The sequence below is a fragment of the Sorghum bicolor genome, chromosome 3 (genome assembly GCF_000003195.3).
Source record: "Sorghum bicolor cultivar BTx623 chromosome 3, Sorghum_bicolor_NCBIv3, whole genome shotgun sequence".
Taxonomy (NCBI): Eukaryota; Viridiplantae; Streptophyta; class Magnoliopsida; order Poales; family Poaceae; genus Sorghum; species Sorghum bicolor.
In genome coordinates this window covers 53591404-53615184 of record NC_012872.2, presented here as the reverse complement: position 1 = coordinate 53615184, position 23781 = coordinate 53591404, and the positions used below count along the sequence as shown (strand labels likewise).

At 42.4% G+C, this 23781-nt stretch overlaps 1 protein-coding gene and 1 long non-coding RNA gene across 6 annotated transcripts; both read left to right on the top strand.

Annotated features, from left to right (window-relative positions):
- LOC110433934 lies at positions 550-4273 on the top strand. 4 transcript variants are annotated; one of them, XR_002451387.1, is made up of 6 exons: positions 552-1013; positions 1116-1208; positions 1736-1912; positions 2008-2119; positions 2642-2746; positions 3985-4273. It is a non-coding gene; the product is annotated as an uncharacterized LOC110433934 (long non-coding RNA). The 4 variants fall into 4 exon arrangements; XR_002451385.1 differs by having other exon boundaries at positions 550-1013; positions 1116-1912; XR_002451386.1 differs by lacking the exon at positions 1116-1208 and having other exon boundaries at positions 554-1013.
- On the top strand, positions 7445-8941 carry LOC8082476. 2 transcript variants are annotated; one of them, XM_002458041.2, is made up of 2 exons: positions 7445-7917; positions 8143-8941. In XM_002458041.2, exons 1-2 carry the CDS (start codon positions 7635-7637, stop codon positions 8676-8678), a joined length of 819 nt encoding a protein of 272 aa, XP_002458086.1. In that variant the 5' UTR covers positions 7445-7634; the 3' UTR covers positions 8679-8941. The 2 variants fall into 2 exon arrangements, with proteins under 2 accessions (XP_002458086.1, XP_021313414.1); XM_021457739.1 differs by having other exon boundaries at positions 7446-7914.

Sequence of the window (23781 nt, the reverse complement as noted above, 5' to 3'; positions counted from 1 at the left end):
TTACTCCATGGTGGCTCAAGCAAACCTCCTTCCCTCCCCTTCTATAGATCCAGCCATCCTTCCTCTATGTGCAGCTTCCTGATCTAGATCTGAGGCCTCTCTGCCTCCTCCTTTCCCACTACAAGAAATGTGTCATCTTATGACGATTATGGCATGACATGTGATCAAAGTGTCACTAAATCGATCAGTTTATGACGTTCTTTTGAAAGCCATCTCAACTTAGTGACATATATAATTTCATGTCACAAAAAATGTCTTCAATGGAGTTAAACTCCATATCATGATAATGTTTTCCATGTTAGGGGCTGTTAATTCCTAAAAATTTGCAAAAAATTTTATGATTCTTCGTCACATCGAATCTTGTGGCACATGCATGGAGTATTAAATATATATAAAAAAATAACTAATTGCGTAGTTTGTCTGTAATTTACAAGACAAATCTTTTGAGCCTAGTTAATCTATGGTTGGATAATAATTATCAAATATAAAGAAAAGTGCTACAATAGCCATTTTACAAAATTTTCTACAACTAATTCGAGTCTTCTCCTGAACTCAGCCATGCAGCCAAAAAAAAAGGAAACGGACTCCCTTCTCTCACAAAAAAGCTCGAAGCCTCTCTCTCGTCTCTCCCGACGCGGCAGTGGGCAGAGCGACGGCGCCTCCAGCCGCCGGGGTGCCCCACCGCCGCCTCACCTCCTCTGCTTCCCCCACCACGGCACCGCCTCCTCTGCACCCTCTCCCTTCTGGATCTCTCTCATCGCGGAGTCTCCCAGCCGCATAGTGGTGGTGTCCTCGCCGCGTTCACCTTCTTCTTCCTGGGCTCTCGTCGGTTCCGGACGTCCACGACCGGATCGAAGGCCTCCATGTCCGGATCCGTTCGTTCCTCCACCGGATCTGGCCTGGAGGCGTCTACTCGCTACGTCCGGCGTCGAGGGATGCGGCATGGATGGGAACGTCCTGTGGATGTGTACTTGCTACGTGGTGTTCATACACTGCAGTTGAGAAAACTCTAGGTACATGTTCTTCCTTGTTTCTATTTTTTAGGCTTTTTCCCCAAATCTAATTCTGATGCGTTTTGCCCAAATCTTATTCTGATGCTTGGTTCTCTATATTAGTAATGGTGAAACAACAGCTAAGGCTTATCAACAGAGTTGAAAAGAGGGAAGGGGGTCATACCTGATGGGGATGAATGAGTGGAATGGGTGGAGGTTGACGTCAATCTTCCTAGTTTGTGCGTCTTCATTTGTGTGATCCAAATTATAGTCTAAAAATCAATATAAATTGCTAGGACCTGTCAGCGACATATGGTCTATTTTTCTTGGTTTTAGCACCTACGGAGTACTCTCTGTTTATATAAAAAATTGATAATTTTGAATGGAGTGTATGACACTCCTGGTGTACCTTCCAGCTGAGGAGGGCTAATAATTTGGCTTTTTGCTTTGTGCCTCTGATCGACATCCGTCAATTATATCAACAGATGCATATATGTTTTCCTACATGTTCTGTGTTCAGTACAATGTAAAGCTCCTATTTGTAGACTACATGGTTGAACTGGGACTGGTATACTCATGCTCTGCCCTTGCCTTCATGGCTTGGTGATGTATCTTTTTATTATTAGGCATTGTTTGTGGTTCCTTTAATATCTTGCACGTTCAAGCTGATGCTTTGATTATTTCTTTCAGGTTCCATATTCACTTATTCAGTGCCGCACTAATGCTTTGATTGTTTCTTTCAGTTCCATTCACTGTTTTTAATGAAGCATATTTGATGTTCCTGGCCAGTGGCGCTAGTCGGCTATTTTCATGGTGTATAATGGGAGTGTGCAGTTCATCTTGCCCATCAAAATGTGATTGTGATTGGTTTAACTGTTGATCTTTAATGTTTGCTAAGTCAGAATATTTTCTTAGAAAAGGTGCACCACAATTTTTATGATGTAACCTTATATCGATCCTATAAATAAATTATCAGAGCATCCTTACTTTTCCTCCTAACGCATTTCGGCTACAGATTATAAACCACGGACGGACCTTGCTGCAAACTGATATTTCAAAATGCTTTATCAAATGCTCCACAAACGAAAGTTGGGACGTGACTAGCTATTTTGGTTTGTACCTGTAAGGTATAGTGTCCTCTTTGAATTATGAAGCTTTTGGATTTCTAATTCATGTTATTTTGCTATATTTGCTGATCCTCCGCGAACAAAAAGTTGGGAGGTCACTAGCTGTTTAGGTTTCTACCTGTAAGGTATAGTGTCGCCTTCGAATTATGAAGCTGTTGGATTTCCATCTTATATTATATTGCTAGATTTCTGACAAGTGATTCGATGCTCGTCTTAATTTCTCTAGGCTTAGAGGCATCCTTAATTAATTTAAAATGAAATACTGGTTCAGATTATTATCTGCTACTCTATATTTATATGATTTGATAAAAGATGCAACAAAAGTCCAATACTTTATTAGAATTTGCCTACTTTGTTCTAATCAGTTTTTTTTGGGCTTCTGTACGTAAGTCTGGCTGGCACTGAGTTCCTGAATGATGTCTTAAATGTATATAATTGAAACTATATATTCCTCTATATTATGCAGACGTGCCTCGGTTTTACATGGCTATACTTATTTCGTTTGTGTATAATTTTCTGTAGGACCGTAATTGTTTCAGGTGTGTTCACCTTTGTCATTGCTGCAGAACTGGCCAGTCCCCTGATTCTTGTTTTTTTCTGACAAGTAATTCCAACAACTACCAAAAGGTGAACACATATTTCAGCTACTACGTCGATAACTTTGTTATGTTGCATTAGCTCTCAAATTCAGTTTATATATCCAAATGTCTCACAACTCATTAGGTTCAGCCTATTTTTTTAACTTACAGATAATTAATTACTTAGGCTATCCTATTTTTTAACTTACAGATAATTAATTACTCAGGCTATCTAACTAACTGACCTCCTCAACCTACACTCACTATACCATAGTTATCAAACAAAATTCATTAATAAATGCCTGTTCTCTTTAATAAATGCCTGATAAAACAGTTGTTGGATTATGGGCTAGTTGTTGCCAAGTGCTTTGTTTTATAACTTATATTAGTTTATGGATTATGGGCTAGTTGTTGCCAAGTGCTTTGTTTTAGGAGTATATAAAGATTAATGCAAGGATTTTCATGAGATGGTCTGAGAAAATTTTAAGAGTTTTCCTCACAACAGCTCTAGTTGTTAACTTATGGCAGCCCCTGACTTTTATTTTAGAGCATATATGAAACTTCATTCTGAAATATTGTTTCATGCATAAATAGCAGAGTTGTTTTTAGTATCGAAAAATATGTTCATAACAGCAAAGTGTTTGTCAATGTTCTGTGCAGCAAGTAAAATGCTAGACAGTAGAGCAATGTGAGGCTAATAATAACTGTCTAGGAACTTATCATTTGCTTCTCTACACATGATCAACTACTAATAATCTGAGGCTGCTGCTGGTACTCGCTCTTAGACTTCCCCTTTGCCAACTGAAGTTGTCAACAAGAATACCAAGTGAGCAGGCTAGAAAATACTTTACTGCATCATGTCACTTAGCATGCTAATTTAGAGTTTAGATAATTTAGTTACAAATGCATTTTAACTGAGCACGCCATTGCATCCTGTAGTTTCCTGAAGCATGTTCAGTCACATTGATGCAGTTGGCAACAACTCAGCTCACCTATCCTCTGCTTTACACTTTTTAGCAATTACAATATTTGCATTTATAGTTGTGACTGTGTCAATATGTACTAAGTTTTCAGTATTAACTAGAGCAAATATTTGAACTTTATTCTTGGTATGAGAATTGTCGGTGTGAATTAGTGTATTTTCCTATAAATGCTCAAATATATGTTAAAGTGGAAAAGATTGTTGTTGCTTGATTTCTTCCAGCAGTACACATGTAACGTTCTTTATTGATAATTTTATTTGTTTCAACAAGTGATGGTTGTTTCTAATGTGTTGTGCATCTGCAGGACATGGAGAGATTTCAGCAACTTAAGTTATTTGCTCATGACACCAAGAATAATTAGCTGCTAGCACTGTCTGTTAGGACTATTAGTTTGGTGACAAATGTCGCTTGTGAGACAGGGATGTGAAATATCTATTTGTTTATTTTATCTAAGATACCTTTGTGACTAAGGTCAATTCTTGAACAAATACTTTGGTGTTTGCGATGAATGTAACAAAGATGTTGATATGTGACTTGTGAACTTGTGTATTTGATCGTGCATGGAATATATTGTTGGGCACACATGTTATTTTGGATTGTTTGTGCGGCTGTGGGTCTTGAATGATGTCCAAATAAATATTGGTATATATAGAATTCACCACCTGGCAAGATCAAAGAACTTGTGACATAAAAGCAAAGGTCATAAAGGTTATGACGTTCAAAATCAGTGTCATAATGATATGACATTAACACTTAAATGTCACAAGTTGTCGTTAAAGACGCTTATCTTTTGACATTTGATTTTTCGTCAACTTGGTGTCATAAATGAGGACCTATGACATATTTTATAGGTATTGTGACATATATCAAATGTCAAAAGTTGGCACATTTCTTGTAGTGTCCCCACAACATCCATGGCCGTCACAGTGGGGGCCATGGCGGGCGACTTCCGGTGAGCCCACGCGCCTTCCCTTCCTCCCTGCTCTCTCATCCTCGTGCGCTGTGACCTCTATGCATCTAGAGACGAGGACGACGCCGTGGCTCCGACGAGGTAGGTAGGGAGGGATCTAGATCTGAGGTCTCTCTCCCTCTTCTTTCTTCCACTGTATCTGTATCTAGATCTGCTTCCTCCTTCTGCACCTCCTCCTCTTTTTTCCCTTCTGGATCTAAGGGTTTGGTGGTAGCTAGTGTTTCGGTGAGTCAGATCTCGTCGTTGTTCTGCAATGATTCATTTTTAATGTTGCAACAGATGATGTGGAATGTTGCAACGGTATCTTTTTTTGGTTGTTGCAACAAACGTTTCTCTGATGTTGCAGAGCAGTTCTTGAGATGTTTCATTTTGCTTTTTTTGTTGTTGCGGTAGATTCTCCCTTGATATTGCAGTAGATTTTTTTGTTGTAACAAGCGCTTTTTTGATGTTGCATTAGTAGTGTTTGAGATGTTGTAATAGCTTTTTCTTATTATTGCAGCATATTCTCTTCCGATGTTGCAGTAGATTTTTTTGTTGCAACGTGCGTTATGGTTGCATTAGTAGTGTTTGAGATGTTGTAATAACTTTTTCTCAATGTTACAGCTGATTCTCCCCTGATGTTGCAGTAGATGTGTTTTGAATGTTGCAGTAGACTTTTTTTGATGTTGCATTTTCATATTTTTGTTTGTTGCATTAGATATTCTTTTTTATGTTTTAATAGCTATTTTCATTTGTTTTAGCAATTTTTTCTTTATGTTGCATTTTTAGATGTCATTCGATGTTTGCAATAGCCTTTTTCATATTGTAGCTAGAGGATAGACTATGGTGGCGACCTGGTGCTTGGATCAGAGGTGTTAGGTTGGCAAAGTTGGAGGCGGACAGATCCATACACGTGATGGTCGCTGTTCTTCTCTGTGTGGGCGCGGGGTGGGAGTCACTTTCTGTGGGAACGACAGTGGGCGCATGTGCTAGAGGGCAGTGAGGTGAGAGACAGAGCAGATCCCGTGCTCGTGGAGATGGGGACGGGCTCCTTGCGCGAAGAGCGGACGAAGAAAAGTCCTCCGCGCGGGCCGAGTTGGTTGGGGGCGGACGGTTTTATTTTTTTTTTCTCTATAGGTGCGGGTGGAGAGCTTGGCGTCCGGACGCGCTGCTGGCGCCGAACGTCCGGGCGCTAGCAGTATCGTATTTCATTAGAGCGTCCAAATAGGTAGTCTAGGAAGAATTTTATTGGCTATGAGAGAAAGGAATCAAATAGAGGTAGTCTAAACTCAAAGAACTCTCCACTACTGTGCTGTTTTTTAATTATTTATAAATCCAATCTAGCTACCTATTTTAAAGTTGCCATTGAGAACGCCCTTAGATATAGCCGATAATTTAGAGATCAGCCATTCATTTTCCACCCAAAAATGCCATTGCCATCGGATGCTACAGGAAACCTTCGCAGTCGACTAGAGACCCCAGCAGTGGCTGTGGCCCCCCACAATACAGTGGAATTTTTAGGCTGTGTTCGTTTTACTAAAGAGCTTGATTTGTTAATTGTTATAAAAGAAAATTATTGTTTGTTCGCTCAAATAATATGGCTCATAAGACAAGCAAAAAATATTTTAGTTTATAGCACAATAAGACTTCAACTCACCTATTTCTATCATAGTATTGTGATCTTTAGTTATGAATACGAACTACATATATAAAAGTATTAGAACAGTTGCTAAGCACTTATGCATATACTCACTCTATATAAGATTTAGAAGTCATTTAGGACAGTGATACGGTTTCCAAAACACAACTTTAACCTTTTATTTTTTTATAAATATTTAAAAAATGATATATGTATACTTTTATGAAAGTATTTTTCAAGACAAATCTATTCATATAATTTTTACATTCGCAAACTCAACAATTTAAAAATTATTGATTATTTATATTCTTAATGTTTGACACAAATCTTGTCCAAAACGACTTCTAAATTCTATATGGATAGAGTATTTATTATATTTAGACTTTGTTTGGATGTAATTGTATTTGCATCAGTTCACATGGGTTAAGGTGGATTGAGATGTAACTTAAACTAAATTCTATATCAATCCACTTTTGATAACATCTAAACAAGGCCTTAGAGATGTCATCATATTTGTTCGTCCCGCTTTGTATAGTAGTTTCACAAAGTTTTTCCAAATCACAAGTAATTTCAGAGATTTTTTTTCAAATTGCAAGTAATTTCACATTTTTTTATCACTTATAGCAGTAGTGAACTACACCAACATCATCCAAATTGTCATAGGCTCCCGGAGAGAGAGAGAGAGAGAGAGAGAGTAAATACTCAAATTGTCGTGTGCTTGTTTTTTGCAATCTTCTCTTGAAATCAATTTAGTATGTTGTACTCTCTCCATCCCAGAAAACTGATGTTTGAGGATTCAAAATTCGTCGAAGAAAAAATAGGGCCTGTTGGTTCTCACTGTGGGAAACGTGCCTGATGGATCAGACACCAACGCTAGGCGATTTCGAACACCTGGGGTTGGATAAGGGTGTGGCAACCAAACGCCTCTAGTGTTGGATATTTCACAAAAAAAAATGTATATATCAATATGAAATTTCAAACGGAGGAGGAAGCCAGAAGATCGGATCAGCACAGCCATCCGGCGAATCACAATACAGTTGATGATATTGCCTCCAACCGCTGCCGACCGGCGCGCGCGCCCCCCCGAACCAGGCAACCGCCGCACGCTAGCCGTTGGACGCAGCATCAGCGCAAGACGCCTGCGGCGCCGCTGCCCCGCGCGCGCACGGCGCACACACAACTCGCCCGCACGCTTGCGCGCACACGCTTGTACAGTAACTCCCGTCTCTCTCACGCTCCCGGCGTGAGTGACGACACACAGGCCGCCGGCTTATAAGAGCGGGGGTGCGCTAGGACGCAAAGGAAATCTGCAGCCAGTGCGAGAGACGAAGTGAAGTGAGCGGCCAGGAAGAGACTGCAGGGATAGATGGCTGCCGGACGAGCGGTGGCAATAATGGCGGCCACGGTGGCGGTGGCGGCGGCGGTGGCGCTGCCGCTGCTCGCGGATGGCGCGTACGAGGACTGCTACAACTACTGCTTCAACGACTGCATCTCCAAGGACAAGTCCATGCGAGAATACTGCAGCTACGCCTGCGACAAGACCTGCGCCCCCGACGCCGACGCCGACCCCATCGTCGCCGCCGGGCTCCCCATAAACTGCTGCCAGGTCGCCTGCGTCAGGGACTCCTGCCACCGTCGCCGTGAAGGTGGTAATAATCTTTGGTTGCGCCATGCATGCATGTGTGTGTGTAGTGTGTATAGTTGTACACTACACACACCTTTTTCGCCGATTTGGGAGCGATTTCAATTTGAGTACGCATGCATATATGTGTTTAATTTAATTACTTGTGCAAATACTGCTGTGTATGATCTGTCTGACGACGGCAAGGATGGATATATAACCGTACGTGTTCTGTCGAATGGTTGGTTTGCAGATGGCGACGACATGAAGGCCTGCTACGGGCAGTGCGACGACCGCTGCGAGACCAAGCTCGGCCTGCCGAGGCCTCTCCGTGCAGGACGCGGCGCTGTCCGGCCGGCGGCGTTGCCCGACCACCCATTCCACAAGAAGAAGCAGGACATTGTCCGGCCGGCGGCGTTGCCGGACCACCCATTCCACAAGAAGCAGCAGGACGCTGTCTGGCCGGCGGCGTTGCCGGACCACCCATTCCACAAGAAGCAGCAGGACGCTGTCTGGCCGGCGGCGTTGCCCGACCACCCATTCCACAAGAAGAAGCAGGACGCTGTCTGGCCGGCGGCGTTGCCAGACCACCCATTCCACAAGAAGCAGCACGACGCTGTCTGGCCGGCGGCGTTGCCTGATCACCCATTCGACAAGAAGCAGGATGTTGTCCGGCCGGCGGCGTTGCCGGACCACCCCTTCCACAAGAAGCACGACGCGGTCAGGCCGGCAGGAGAGCCGGATCCAGGAGACGTCATCTCTCCGGCATGGGGCCTCGTCCGCCCCTGATTCGTCGTTGGACAGCGACGACGCTCCGCCGCCAACGGCGAATGCCACATGCATATGCTCGTGGCCCCCGTACGTTATCAGTAAGCCCTACTAGAGGAAAGTGTGTGATGTGTCAGACGTATGTATGCATGCCTATTCTCATGTTTAAGCATATGGGTACTAATTGATGATGGACGATGGTGATGTTCGAACAGACCCATGAATGCCGACTGCAGAGTGGCGATACCAAGGATGCCAACTAACTCATCTCGTAGTTGGCTGCTGGTTCACGTGTCTTCTAAACAATTCTTCTAAAATGTAGAGATATGATCTTCGAAACATATTCAGGCCTTGCTTAGTTTCCAAAAAGTTTTACAAAATTTTTCAGATTTCTCGTCACATCGAATCTTGCGGCACATGTACGAAGCACTAAATACAGATAAAAATAATAACTAACTAATTGCACAGTTTGTCTGTAATTTGCGAGACAAATCTTTTGAGCCTAGTTAGTCCATGATTGGACAATATTTATCAAATACAAACAAAAATGTTACAGTGTGCATTTTGCAAAAAAATTAAAACTAAACAATGCCTCACAAGGGTTATGAATTCTTTGTGAACAAAGTCATTCTGTGAATCTACTGTATCTGTCTTGAGAATCGAACTATCATCTGTTACTCTATTATGTCAGCTAAGGAAAAAGGGGCACCCCTGTGTTGTGGGTGTCACACAATTGAGCTCTTTCTGTGTCGTCCTTGTACTGAGGAAAGAGGGGCACCCACCCACTCATGGAGTCTTCTTTATGTGCTTCTGCTGGCATAGCTAGTGAGTCTCCTGAATTGGCAAGTGCTGCAACTTTATTTACTGTGAGGAGTCTATATTGTGTTGATGACTACTTTGGATCGAATCGAGACTGGTTGTTACCCTCTGATACTGCATCACTCACAATCAACGAAACACAAAACAAAATTACTAAGGACCAATGCACCATAAAATCAATAACTTTACCCAAAAAAATCAAGAAAAAACAAGCTATGTATGACAACACAATTAAGAGATGTCATTTAGAGTATTCAAAGGATTTAAATGCTATTATACGTAGTCCAACACTCAAATTGGAAGGGGACCGGAGAATTTGGGAGTAGGGTGTGAAAGAAAGAGCCAGAAGGGGCTGTGATAATTTAATGCGATCAAGACTTTGACGAGGAATAAATTGACATCCATTCTGGAGATTGATTTTTTTGTGGACAAAAAAATTTTACTTTAGAAATTGATTTTTTTCAGTGACAGAGCGAGCTGTAAGATGTCAACATGTTATTGTATCAATATGTTCATCTCCTTATTGCGATTCTGGCAACAAAAGAGGCCCAGCTAGCATGGCCATGTCACATATATTTCTGGGCCGTCGGATCGGATTCACGAACGGTTGAGAACGTGCTCTCTCTGGTTTTCTTTGCAAAAAAGCCCTCAAACTTCAGTGTAATCAGCCCGCGGTCCATGCCTCTTAGTTTTTTTTTAAACAAACCCTCACACTTTATTGAAATCAGCCCACAATCCAAGCCTTATAAATGGGCCAGCCTGACTCTGCTCAGGCCGTATATCATGGACCTGGGCCTTAATGGACCGGCATGACACATCTTCCTATTTTTATTCGAATTTATTCTTTTATCTAAAAGGGTTGGAATTTTGTAAAGGACATAATAAAACAAATAAAAAAATAAAAAAAATGCCAAACCAAGTTTGTTGAACTATAGACAACTAACACTACACTGCAAACACATAACATCACATATTTTAATGATTTTTTTGTTATTAATGGTAGCTTAACCATACCATGAATAAAATAAAATGATTGAAGATTTTACCAGCTTTATAGTCATAAAAATATATAAACATACTTTCTTCAACAAAATACTGTTATGTTTATGTATTGCAAATTTCATGATTCGAGAACAAATTCTCCTCATATCGCAATTACATTTAGCTTTCGACTACTCATGATCTTCCCTCCTTAATAAATACTTTTAACATTTCTTCCTCCATAATAAATATAGCCAAAAAAAGTTGTACCTCCATTTCTACTTAAATAATATGAGTTTACAAAATATATACCAAGTGCAACAATGAGCTGCAAACCATAACACCTACTCTCTCCATACTAGAAATACATGACGTTTAGGACATGATTGTGCTTACCGAAGAGTCATTAATTAGGGGATAATCTTCCGGTTTTGTCCTTATTAAATAGAGGCGCGGGTGTATCCTCGACATCGACCATTCTCTATTTGAATGGTTACCAGGGCTGGTTTCGAAGTGCTCGTGGGCGAGGGTGGGGGTTCGATTCCTGTTGCGTACGCCTTTTTGTACTTGGACGTGATTTTGCATGGGCTGGTTTCGCGTCCGTTAGTATGCATAGTAGTCGGCGTCCGTTTGTGTCTGTTAGCATGCATGCATTGGAGCCGGCGTCCGTTAGCATGCATGGAAGCCGGCGTCCGTTAGTATGTCCAGTTCGCGTCCGTTAGCATGCATGCATTGGAGCCGGCGTCCGTTCGATGCATGGAAGCCGGCGTCCGTTCGCGTCCGTTAGCATGCATGCATTGGAGCCGGCGTCCGTTCGATGCATGGAAGCCGGCGTCCGTTCGCGTCCGTTAGCATGCATGCATTGGAGCCGGCGTGGAGCCAGCGTCCGTTCGCGTCCGTTAGCATGCATGCATTGGAGCCGGCGTCCGTTCGATGCATGGAAGCCGGCGTCCGTTCGCGTCCGTTAGTATATGCATTGGAGCCGGCGTCGTCCATTCGCGCGTGATTGATGCGGACGGAAGACTGAAAGGCAAGGGCAGTCCAGTCCATCAGACGCCTTCCCGTCATTCTTTGCGAAAGCACGAAGAAAGCTCAGAACGTCATCTAATGTACGAAGGGAATATACAAAATAACGAATCGACAAATCTGTTTTACCTATGTTACTCAAAAAAATATGCATCTACCTACATACGATTATTATTACTCTACGCGTGAAATAAAGTCCGTACTACTACAACGATACAATATAGGCTATACACTCTAGGAACAAACATGTATTACTGAAACAAATAATTTTTTATAAATATACTAAAATAAATACTTATCCTACTACACTCGACAAAACAACTCATTCGCTTTGTATGTTGTAACCTTTCTTTTTAATAAAAACATAGTAGGAGAGTCCCCCTCCTGTTTCACTAAAAAAATAACTCATACAGAAAAAGAGTCCATCAAGCATTGCAATCAGTGCACACACTGGCCATACACGGCAACGCCGCGTGTATTTCTAGTGATTGTTGTAGAGCATCTGCAAGAGACTAGGTAAAATTATATTCTAAACTATAAGATTTAGCCATTATGTAAAATAAAAAACTCACTCAAAACATAGAGTTTTACAACAACCTTTGTATATGATAGCTAGTGAGGATGACATGTTATATATAACAAGCGAAAGTTTAGAAATAGCAAACTTGCTATTTTAGCAAACTAGATAGCACACCTGTTGGACTTTAATTTTTGCTTTAAAAATATAAAAATAGCATAGATAACGGATCTGTTGGAATTGCTTTAAAATAGTTGTACATTGTATGCATGTTACCAGATAGATTACTTTGTACAAACCCAAGAAAAGGCTGAGACAAATTTCGTAGTTCACAAATCAATAAACTTCTACAATGTGATTGGCATGCATGTCGTGTGCACATGGTGCTCCGCCTGTAAATTCTGGCGCACATGTAACACACCAGACCTCCCTGGTGATATGTATGCCCCAAAAGACCGACGACCCAGGGCTGGTAATTAAAACCACGACCAAATGATCGTGCGGCGTGTGCATAAAGTCAGAGCGAATCGAACCCTCCACGTGACTGGGCTCTTTCTTTGCTTGTTGAATCAGTGCTCTCGTAACCGTCCGCCCTGTGTTAGATCGATCACCGTATAGGAGTAGGAGGGAGATAACGCATGACGTGCCGCACATTATGGAACCGAGTGAACTCGTCTCCGCCCTCCCACCCTATGCTCATCCCCTCTGCACGACACCATCTCCTGCCCTCCTCACCCCACCCACCGTCCCGCCACGAGAACTAGGGCGGCGATCCCTAGTGTCTGCGGCAGCCTCCCTCTTTCATTTCCTCGGCTTTTGCTATCTTCTCCAACTCCCGAGCTCGTCCATCGTCATATTCTCCAACTCTGGCGAGTCTCCCCTACCTCGACGTGGCCCGACCATCCCTACCACTGATAGCTCCCCCTAAGTCGTTCGACCACTATCCCACTGTCTAGCCTACCTACATCCCCCAGCTTGGCGGAACCCTAGCCACTACCGCCATCGTCGTCGTCGTCGTCATCGTCTCTGGTGGAGGAGGAGGCCTACCTCGCCACTCGAGAGGAGGGAGGGAAGAGCTCACTGGCACAGGTAGGGCACAGGTGAGAGCAGGCACATGTGCAAGGTAGGCTAAGAGAGGAGAGGAGTGCAACATCCTCCGTCATGGGCGCTAGCGGCCTCCCTCCGTCTGACGGGCTGCGTAATAGACTTTTGAATGGTTGTTTGCTTATTTAAAAAGTCATGGCTAAAAGTATTGTTCGCTAATTTGTTGTGAGAAAAAAACACTGTTGAATGGCTGACAGATTCGGTACGTAGGAAAGCTCAAGCGAACAGGCTCTTTGCAATAGGAGTACCTTTATTCTCTTTGTTCTAATAAGGCGCAGTTGGACATGACATATAGTCTCCTAAATTATACTTTCACCATTTATTTATTTTATTTTATATTATTTATATTTAAAAATTATAATAACTGAACAATATATTTAGTTAGAATTCTATTAACAATTAGAAAATATTAGCTAAATTATCGCTCAAGTTTTTAAGTTTGAAATTGATATACGTGTGTACCTTATAAAAGAGAATGAAATAAGGAGTATCACCTAAACATGGTAACATCGTATTAGCCCCAAATCATAAACAGGAGGCATGCATCTTTTTTGTCTCCCTCGTCTCTAAATAATTGTTATCGTTAGTGTGCATGTCATAAGTCTGATTTAATTTATATAAAATATATGCAACATTTGTAGCTCTAAATAAAATTTATTAAAAAACTAAATTCAAAGATATTTTCAATGATATTTTATGTACTATAAATATTAATATTTTTTATTATATATTTAGTCATTGTTTCTTGGGAAGCGCAAATGATAGATACTCCCTCCGTACAGGATTTAGATGTCGTTTTGGATAAGGTTTAGGTCAAACATTGGGAATATAAATCATCAGTAACTTTTAAATTGTTGAGTTTACAAATGTGAAAATCATATGAATATATTTGTCTTGAAAAATACTTTTATAAAAGTATACATATATCATTTTTTCTAAATATTTTTATAAAAACAAGAGGTCAAAGTTGTGTTTTGTAGACCGTGTCGCTGTCCTAAACGACATCTAAATCCTATATGAAGAGAGTATTTAGGAACAGAGGGAGTAGCTCCCTCCATTCTAAATTATAAAACGTTTTGGTTAATTATTGCAATTAAAATGTACTTTGCTGAAGATTTAATTGGAGGATGAAGGCTTGGCTGGGTTGTGTGGAGTTTGTAAAAAGAATTCCCACTGATATGAAATAGCTTAGATCAATTTATATAGTGCTGTATTTGTGACCACCGTCCAACCGTCTAATAACTTACCAAAACCGTCTTGGCAACTTTGGCTTTTGTATTCTTATTATACTTTGACTAAAGCCCTATTTAGATTCATCCAGGTAAGCAAGGAGAAATTAACTAATAGCTAATTGTTAGGTAGATGGTATATAAAACTTTAGCTAATTTATTAGCTGATGATCTTAATATGACCGTAACTAATTTTTAGCAGCTAACTATTAGCCATATGGGATCATCCAAACAGACTCTTAACAATATTTGTTTCAATATCTAGTGAACTAAAATGGTGAATGTTGAAAGGTCTTTGTTTGGTTTTGGTAATTGAGTGACAACTTAGGTGGACTAATAGTGTTTATGTGAGATACACAGGAGATTAGTCCACAGGTGATTATGTGATGATGGAGGAGCTCATTGCATATGAGACATGACATGGAGTCATGTGACCAAGGTGGAGAAGATCAAGATGAGGCTTGGCTTGATGGACCGGTTGCAAGAGTGAAGGGCAAGTCGGAGGCTTTGAAGCGAGGGACCGCGTGTGACGGTGAAGCTTGAGCAAGACTTGGCGCCGATGGACCAAGGCAACGGTGAGGAGCAAGTAAGGTCAAGATCGATGAACCAATACGGTCACGTGATGATATGAAGTGGATCATATCATTTGGTGTTTGGTTGGTGCATGTGTTGCATCAACATTGGAGGAGATGAAATGAAATGCGCAAGGCAAAGGTATAACCTAGGGCATTTCCATTTCACCGGTCATAGTTGTGTAGAGAAGTTTATGACCGGATTTAGGATAGATGGCCGTACTATCAAGAGGGGCAAACTTGTTTGCATATCGGTCATCTAGTGCCACTTGAGCGATCTAACTTTGCATACGTGTTAGGATCGAGTGGCGTGGCAAGTTTGAGAGGCTAACTCCTTTGGGAAAATGTTTGTGAAAATGCTAACACACTTGCACATGGTGGTGTACACTTGTTGGTGTTGGCACACTTTACAAAGGAGGTGGTGTTCCTAGGGTTGAGAGAGGTGTGGGTCTCTCTCTCCCTCCCGCCGAGCTTACGAGGCGGGATTCGGCACTTTTGAGAAAATTAAGTGCATATTCTCTATTGTGCCGGTGGGAAATTTGGAGAAGTCGCGGGAGTGTTTCTCAGTAGGAAACACTCACCGGACGCTCTGCGCGGAGGCACCGGACGCTGGCCTTTAGCGTCCGGTGTGCTGTCGGGTGCAGCAGAGTGCACCGGACGCACCGGAGTGAGTCCGGTGCTCAGCGTCCGGTGTGCGGGCGGTTTGGCGACCGTCTCTGCGCATGAGTCCGGTGAGCACCGGACGCTGGGGGTTGAGCGTCCGGTGGCTTGCGTCCGGTGACCGTGCGAGTTTGCGGAGCTCTCTGCGCACGGGTCCGGTGTGCACCGGACGCGTCCGGTGTGGACTAGTTGAGCGTCCGGTGGTGCTGTGTCTGGCGCGAGCGCGTGGTAGCCGTTGGCGGCAACGGTCGACTTCAAACGGCTAGTGACACGTGGCGGTCAGCTGAGCACCGGACGCTGGGTGTTGAGCGTCCGGTGGCTCCCTGTGAGCGTCCGGTGCCCTCGTGTTTTGCCCAGTGAAGGGGCAACGGCTAGTTTAGCCCTTGGGGCTATAAATAGAAGTGGTGGCCGGCCTTGGCTGGTGCTGAGCACCCTTGGGACTTAGTGTCCATGCTTGGGGAGTGCTAGGAAAGCCTCTAACTCACTTGTGCTTGCAAGAGTGCGAATCAATAGCGAGTGAGTGATTCTAGTGCATTGCATTGAGAGATTGCATCGAGTGGCACTAGGTGTTCGTGTTGCAAATCGGTGGTGCTTGTTACTCTTGGAGGTTGCCACCTCCTAGACGGCTTGGTGGCTTGTGACTCCGTCGAAGCGCGCAAGGAGATTGTGCGGTGCTCCGGAGAAGAGATTGTGAGGGGTACGGTGCTCACCCCGCGGGGATCGCAAAGAGCAACTCTAGTTGAGCGAGACGTGAAGAGCAACAAGTGGTCCGGCCGGGTCAGGTGCTAGAGCTTGTGGTAAGCACTCCACGTGGGAGAGTGTGACTTGCGGGTCACCACTAGCAAGAGGACCGGCGGCAACCTTGGAGCTTGTCTCAACGGGGACGTAGCTTGGTGGCAACCAAGTGAACCTCGGGAGAAAATCATCGTGTCAACATTGTTCTTCCCGTTGGTTTGCAAGTCTCTAACACAAGCTTGTTCTTACTTTCATATACTTGTGCTTGTGTAGTTGCTCTTAATTAGTTTGCTTGTGTAGCTTGATAGTTACCTTCTTGCTTGTGTAGCTAGAAGTAGTTCTCTTGCGTGACTAATTTGGTTTGTGTAACCTTGTTAGTCATATTGCTTAGTTTGTGTAGCTAAGTAAGTCGCGCTCTCTAATTTGGCATTAGTTGCCTTGTTATTGAGCTTGCTAGTGAGCTTAGGCTTTGTGCGCTTTGGCTCACTAGTTTGAGTAGGAGCTCCCTCGGTTTGCAAAGTACTAGTTGCATAGGTTTGTGTGACCTTGCTCCTGGAATTGTTTAGGTGAGCTCTTGCTAAGGTAGCACCTTGCTTGCTTGTTTAGGATCTTTTCAAGCTGCTAGAGAACTTAGATAGAGGGGTGTAGTCTTGGCTAGACCGATAGTTTTAATTCCGCATTTGTTTTGGTTAGCCGGCGTAATATATTTTAGAAAGGACTATTCACCCCCCTCTAGTCCGCCATCTCGACCCTTCAAATGTGTCGTTGGATTTTCAATCAAAATTACTTTAAGCATGTTTTTAAGAAGTTTAATTTGCTGGAGGGATCTCACTACACCACAACACTAATATAGCGTCACATGTCTGTCGTTATAAATCTACTAATACCGTTAAACCATCGGTCGGTATAGATGGCCCACGGATCATGTGTCGCTAAATGTATTGTTTGTGTCAAACGATCGGTCGGTATAAATATTTGGCTATGCAAGCTAACAATCAGTCGCGATAGATCCATAAAAAGAACAAACCATCAGTCGGCATAGGGCTGTGGCTCTTGCGCGCTCTCAATGAAAAATTTTTACCGGGAGACCACTGCACGCGGGAGCTGAGAAGATAAAAAAGTTTGGGGAAGCTGAAAATGAAAACGGGCCTCTACACGGTGAAACTTTGGCCCAGAACGAACCAACCCTAACTTCTAGGCTCCTATTGACGCCGCCACCCACCCAATCCTGCATCACCCGCTCCTGCTCCGCTCCCACCATAGCCGCCGCCGCCGCGAGCCAAGACACTCGCCGCCGCCGGCCAAGACAGCCGTCGGAGGACCTCAGTTGGTGACCCTGCCCTTGCCGTGCCGTGCAGGACCCAGCCCTTGCCTTGTCGTGCAGGACCTCAGTTGGTGCGAGGGAGTTGTGCGTGACCCCTCCCCTCATCCTCGTCGATTCCCTCTGACCAGCGATTTGATCTCGTTCTTGACACTTCTTTACCGCAGTTTCTGGGATCCGCGACGACTGGGCTGGAGTGGCTGCGAGGGGGAGGTGCCCTGTGATGACATCGACACGGGGAGGTGCCCTGTGACGACATCGATGCCTGCTGCCGCGACGACGACCGCTGCGTCCAGAGAAAGGTAACATTTGCTTGCTTCCCTGCCTACCTTGTTGTGTCGTTAGAGAGATGGCTGGATGGATGAAGCCATGTCAGTGCTATGAGGTAGGCAAGAAATCCGATCTGGACAGCAAATGGAATAGGTGGTGATGCTTTTTCTCATTGGGCTGCAGTCTATCACCTCACCTTTCTAATTGCAGCATAACACCTCTGCTTTCTAAATTTGATTCAGACTCTGCTTGCAGCATAAGAGCATCTTCAACAACTCCTCAAATCCACTTGGTATTCTTATTATTTTGACAAAAACACAAAAACACCTCTCCAACAACTCTTTAAATTCACTTGGTATATTTCCCAACTTGGTAAACACCGAGTCCGCACGCGTATATCTCCGCGCGCGGCGTGGACTGCGTATCGCGGTTTTCGGCTTCGACGGCCATGTCCCGCGCGCGCGAGAGAAGTTTCCAGTGCGCTAATAGAAAGTTTCTTGTGCGCTAGTAGAAAGTTTTGTGTAGACCGAAACCCTCTTTTGTGCGCTAATAGAAAGTTTCTTGTATACCGGTGGAAAGTTTCTTGTTTAGCAGTGGAAAGTTTCTTATTTAGCAGTGGAAAGTTTCCTGTGCGCTAGTAGAAAGTTTTCTGTAAACCGGTGAAGTGCTGGTCCAACATCAGCTAAGTTAAATAGAAAACATTTTCTTTCATGTTTTCTGTAATAATAAAAAAGAAGTGAAAGCATATATAGCTGAAATCTGGCAGCATATTGCATCTTTAATATGGAATAGGTGGTGATGCTTTTTCTGTTACTCTAGCTTGTCACTATATATCTTGTTTTCTGCTTTTTACCTTTCATGCTATGAGTTTACTGTACTACTTTGTTTTGCAATTTTGGTATCAACATAGTAGTACATGTACTGATCTGAGGTCATGTGTATTCACACTACAGCTGCCTTGGTGCATTGGAGGTATACCCGAAAGAATCTACACAGGATCATCTACCCCAGCCTAGAGCCAAAGTGGGCAACTTGCAACCTTTTGGAGATTATTTGAACAGCCACAACATTGGCAATTGCTCTTCTTGTGCGTAACGGTATGATCCTCTTTCTGTATTCCATCTTGTTTAATATTGCGTGTGAACATAAACATGACAATCGTGTTTATGTTAAAGCCATTCTGTTGATTCATGGATATGAGCATGATTATCAAAGTATGTAGCTTATTTGATCCTTATGGTCTATTTTTTTATTTTATAGTCCATTTCTAAAGCTGCTTGATCTTTCACAAAGGGGAATGGATAAATCATGGATCGATAATGATGCTAGGTACAAAGACTTTTCACAAAGACTGAAAGTTCTATCTGTAGTTAACTTGGGAATTAACTTAGAAACTGCATGTAGGCACACCAAGATATATCAACAAGGGGTGAACAATTTCATAGCTTTTGCATTTGAGAATTCAGCAGTAGGAAGCAAGATATTATGCCCTTGCAGAAAGTGTGTTAACTCATTTTGGAGAGAGGGAAGTGAAGTACGTGAGCATTTGATATGTGATGGGTTTCTAAAAGGGTATAGAACATGGACCTTACATGGAGAAGTTAGCTCTTCTGTGAATCATGAAAACTATGATGGTGTTGAACTTATGGAGAAGACTGACGAAGATGATAACATCTCTGATTTGCTTAGAGACTTAGCTGCTGGTTTAGATGATAATGGGGATTTTGATGACAACAGTTCAGACCTAGAGCCCTGTGAGGAGCTAATTGTCATTCAAAAGTTAGTAGCAGAGAATAGCAAAGAGTTATACCCTAATTGCAAGAAATATACACAGCTGCGTTTCCTAATTAGATTACTCCATACCAAACTCCTTGGAGGATGGAGTGATAGGAGTTTTAATCTGCTACTAGATTTGCTTAATGATGCACTACCTGAGGGTTCAACACTGCCAAAAAACTTTCATGAAGCTAAGAAATTGGTGAAATCTATAGGAATCGGATACAATAGTATTCATGCTTGTGAAAATGACTGCATTCTATTTTGGAAGGATAAAGAGGGGTTGGATTCATGTCCAAAATGTAAGGCTTCTCGGTGGAAATCAGTAAGGAAGAGCCTAGATGGAAAACATGTATATAAGGTTCCTAAAAAGGTTCTCCGCTACTTTCCAATAAAGAAATTTTTAAAACGGTTATTTCTATCCTCTAGAACAGCAAGTCTAGTGAGATGGCATGATGAAGGCCGAAAAAAGGATGGTCTGCTTAGGCATCCTGCAGATTCATCACTATGGCAAGACTTTGATGAGAAACATCCAGAATTTGCTTCAGATAGCCGAAATATCCGTCTAGCATTTGCCACTGATGGTTTTAATCCATTTAGAACCATGAATGTTAGCTATAGTGTTTGGCCTGATATTTGTATTCCCTACAACTTTCCACCTTCAATGTGCATGAAGAAATCAAATTTCATCCTTTCTTTGTTGATTCCTGGTAAGGAAGCTCCTGGTAGTGATATGGATGTCTATTATCAACCACTAGTTGAAGATCTGTTAGATTTGTTTACCGAGGGAGTTAGAACATATGATGCTTCGAAGGGTGAGTTCTTTCAGTTGAAGGCAGCGGTAATATGGACTATTACTGACTTCCCAGGTTTAGGCTATGTGTCTGGGTCTGTCACATCTGGTGAAGCCGGATGTCCTGATTGCCATAGCTATACATGTTCTCTTAGACTTGGTAATGGTAGCAACACTTGTTATATGGGTCATCGCAGATTCTTACCTGAAAACCACCCATTTAGGTTTGATGCTAATAAGTTTGGTGGTAAAACTGAGTTTAGGGCTGCACCTACTCCACTTACTGGGGAGGAGATTTTGGAGTGCACCAAAGACCTTAATACAGTTTTTGGGAAGGATCCTTCTAGGAAGAAACCAGCAAGCAAGAGACGCAAGGAAGGAGAGCCATTGGTCATATTGAAAAGGAGATCTATTTGGTTTCAACTGCCATACTGGAAAGATTTGATGCTGCGACATAATTTTGACTTCATGCACATAGGGAAAAACGTGAGTGAAAGCTTAGTTAATACATTTATAGGCACAGAAGGAAAATCCAAGGATAATTTGAATTCTCGTTTGGACCTTCAAGCTCTAGGTATTAGAAGTGATCTCCACCCTATTGAAGTGGAAGACCAACTTTATTTACCACCAGCACCGTACTCAATGAGTCCTGATGAGAAGAAATTATTTTGTCAAGTACTAAAAGGGGTGAAGTTTCCTGATGGTTATGCATCTGATATACGTCATAATGTACATGTTAGTGAGAGGAAGATATTTGGGCTTAAGAGTCATGAGAGCCATATTATTTTACAACACTTGCTTCCACTTGCCGTGAGAAAAATATTGCTAGAAATTGTGTGTGCTGCAGTGATCCGTATATGTAATTTTTTCAAGAAACTTTCCTCCCCTATCATTCGAATAAGTGATATGGAAAGTTTAGAAGTTGAAATAGCTGAAACCTTGAGCCTTCTTGAGACTATATTCCTTCCTTCCTTTTTTGATATCATGGTACACTTGATGGTTCATCTTCCTGCCCAAGCGAAGATAGCTGGACCAGTTCATTTTCGCAGCATGTGGCCTGTGGAGAGGTATCTGATGAGATTGAAGGGTTCTGTTCGTACAAAAAGTCACCCTGAGGGATCAATTATGGAGTGGTCTAATTTTACTGAATGTCTTACACTTTGTTCTCGCTACTTACATGATGGGAATCAGAGTAGCCATCAATTTAGAAATGAAGATTGTAGTACAACTCCTTTCTTTCGTAGCATTGGTCGAGGATTAGCTGGAAAGTGCATAGTGAGTATAGATCACAAGACATGGCTACAAGCCCATAGATATGTTTTGTTCAACTATGACAATATACAGCCCTACTTGGAGTAAGTTATCTAGCCCCATTATCAGTTGGGTGTTCAGATTGGAGGCTTGTCGATGTTGAAAAGTAAGACCAAGTGTGGGAAACATTAAAGGTATTTTTCCTCTTCAATTCTTTGGACCTTGATTGCTAAAATCTGCCACACAACATGTACTGTTTTCTGTACTGATTTGCTATGGAGTGTGGGTTGTCCCATCCTTATGTTTAGTATTAGATTACTATCTTAAGGACTGATTTGCTGTCAATGGAAAATTAGGAATTCTATGACGTTGATGAGGCTGCCAAAAACTGGTTTCTAATCACCGCTGCAAGGAAATGGAAGGATTTTAAGGCAACCTTGAAGAAGGAATTTTTTGATGAAAAAATAACAATTGAGGCACTGCAGCGAAAACATGGTGATAGAGTTAAACCTACTGACTGGAAGTTCCTCATTAAGCATTGGACCTCTCCTGCATTTGAAGTAAGGAGTAAATTTTGTTATATGCAAATTTGGACTACAATATATTTGCTGAATTTAACAATTTCTATCCTAGGCTCGAATGGAAATATCCAAAGCTAATCGTACAAAGTTGAGGATAGGAAGCAAGAGCTTTGCTTGTTCTAGGCATGAAATGGTATAGAAAATATGTCTAGCATTCAATATTAGTGCATTATTTTGCTGCAATTTTAGTACTGAATTAAAACAATTTTAGGCTATAGAGCTAGGGCGTGTGCCTCGAAGAGATGAAATCTATATTAGAACACATACAAGAAAAAATGGAGTTCCATCGCAACAAGCAGAGCCAATAATTGTAAGTTCTTCTTCATAAAAGACTTTCAGTTTGTAATATTTCACTCTAGTGTATAAACAACCCTATTCTATTTTGCTAGAACAAACTTAAATCAGTTGTTGAAGCCCACCCAGAGTTGATAGAAAGATCAATTCAGCAAGGTGATGTCTTCGCTGTTGCTTGTGGAGAAAAGGAGCCAAGAGGGCGTGTTCGTGCTTTGGGTCTAGGACCAACTCCCCAAGATATTGGAACCCCTGGTTTGAAGTGTTACAAGCCAACAAGGCTACAAATGGAAGTTCTAGCTCGTAAAAAGGTTGAAAGTGACAAAGCTTCTCTAGAACGGCGCATACAAGAATTGGAAGAGAAACTGGATGAGGCAAGGATAGTGCAACAAAGAAGAAATATGGAAATTGCCTCACACAATGGTTCTAATTTACGAAATCATGTGGTAAAGAACTTCAAGACTTTGAATTGCTAGATGATATGGTGACATGTGAATAATACATATTAACCCTCTTGTATTGTTTATGTAGAGCCCAACGTCTGAAGAACATGTTGATGAGGCACATGACGCTCAACCATTTGAAGATGCTATTTTTGAAGATATTAATGAAAACTCTAACCACTATGATGAAGATTATTACGCCCTTGTTCCCAGTCCTCAGGCTGCCCCATCTGAGCATGATGCTAATTTCCTATCAGTGGCGCGTGCTGCTGCCCTATCTGCGCGTGTTGCTGCCTTGTCTGTGCAGCGTGCTCCTGCCCTATCTGCGAAGGAAGCTGTAGCCCCATCCAAGCAGCCTAGTTCCTCTCCATCTGCCTTGCATACTCTTGCCCCATCTACGCAGCGTGCTCCTGCCTCCTCTGTGCACAGTGTTGTGGGAGGATCGATTGATCTTCATCGAGAGTCCATTACGACTAGTCCCATTAAAAATGTTGACCCACAAAAGAACAATAAATCCCCTCGTGTTTCACTTGCTGACCTTGTAATTTTCTTAATATAACCTTGCTTATAATTCTAGCAGTTCTATACATTTGTTCAATTTTTGCTGACAAGTGCATAAACCATTTCAGGTTGGAAAGGAGGTCACATTATATGCGTTGTTGCGGCCAGAAGTTGTGGCTAAGGCAACAGTTATTTCAACAAATCCAAGAAATTTACTAGGAGGCCAGCCTCTTGGAAAGCACTTTTGTGAAGTT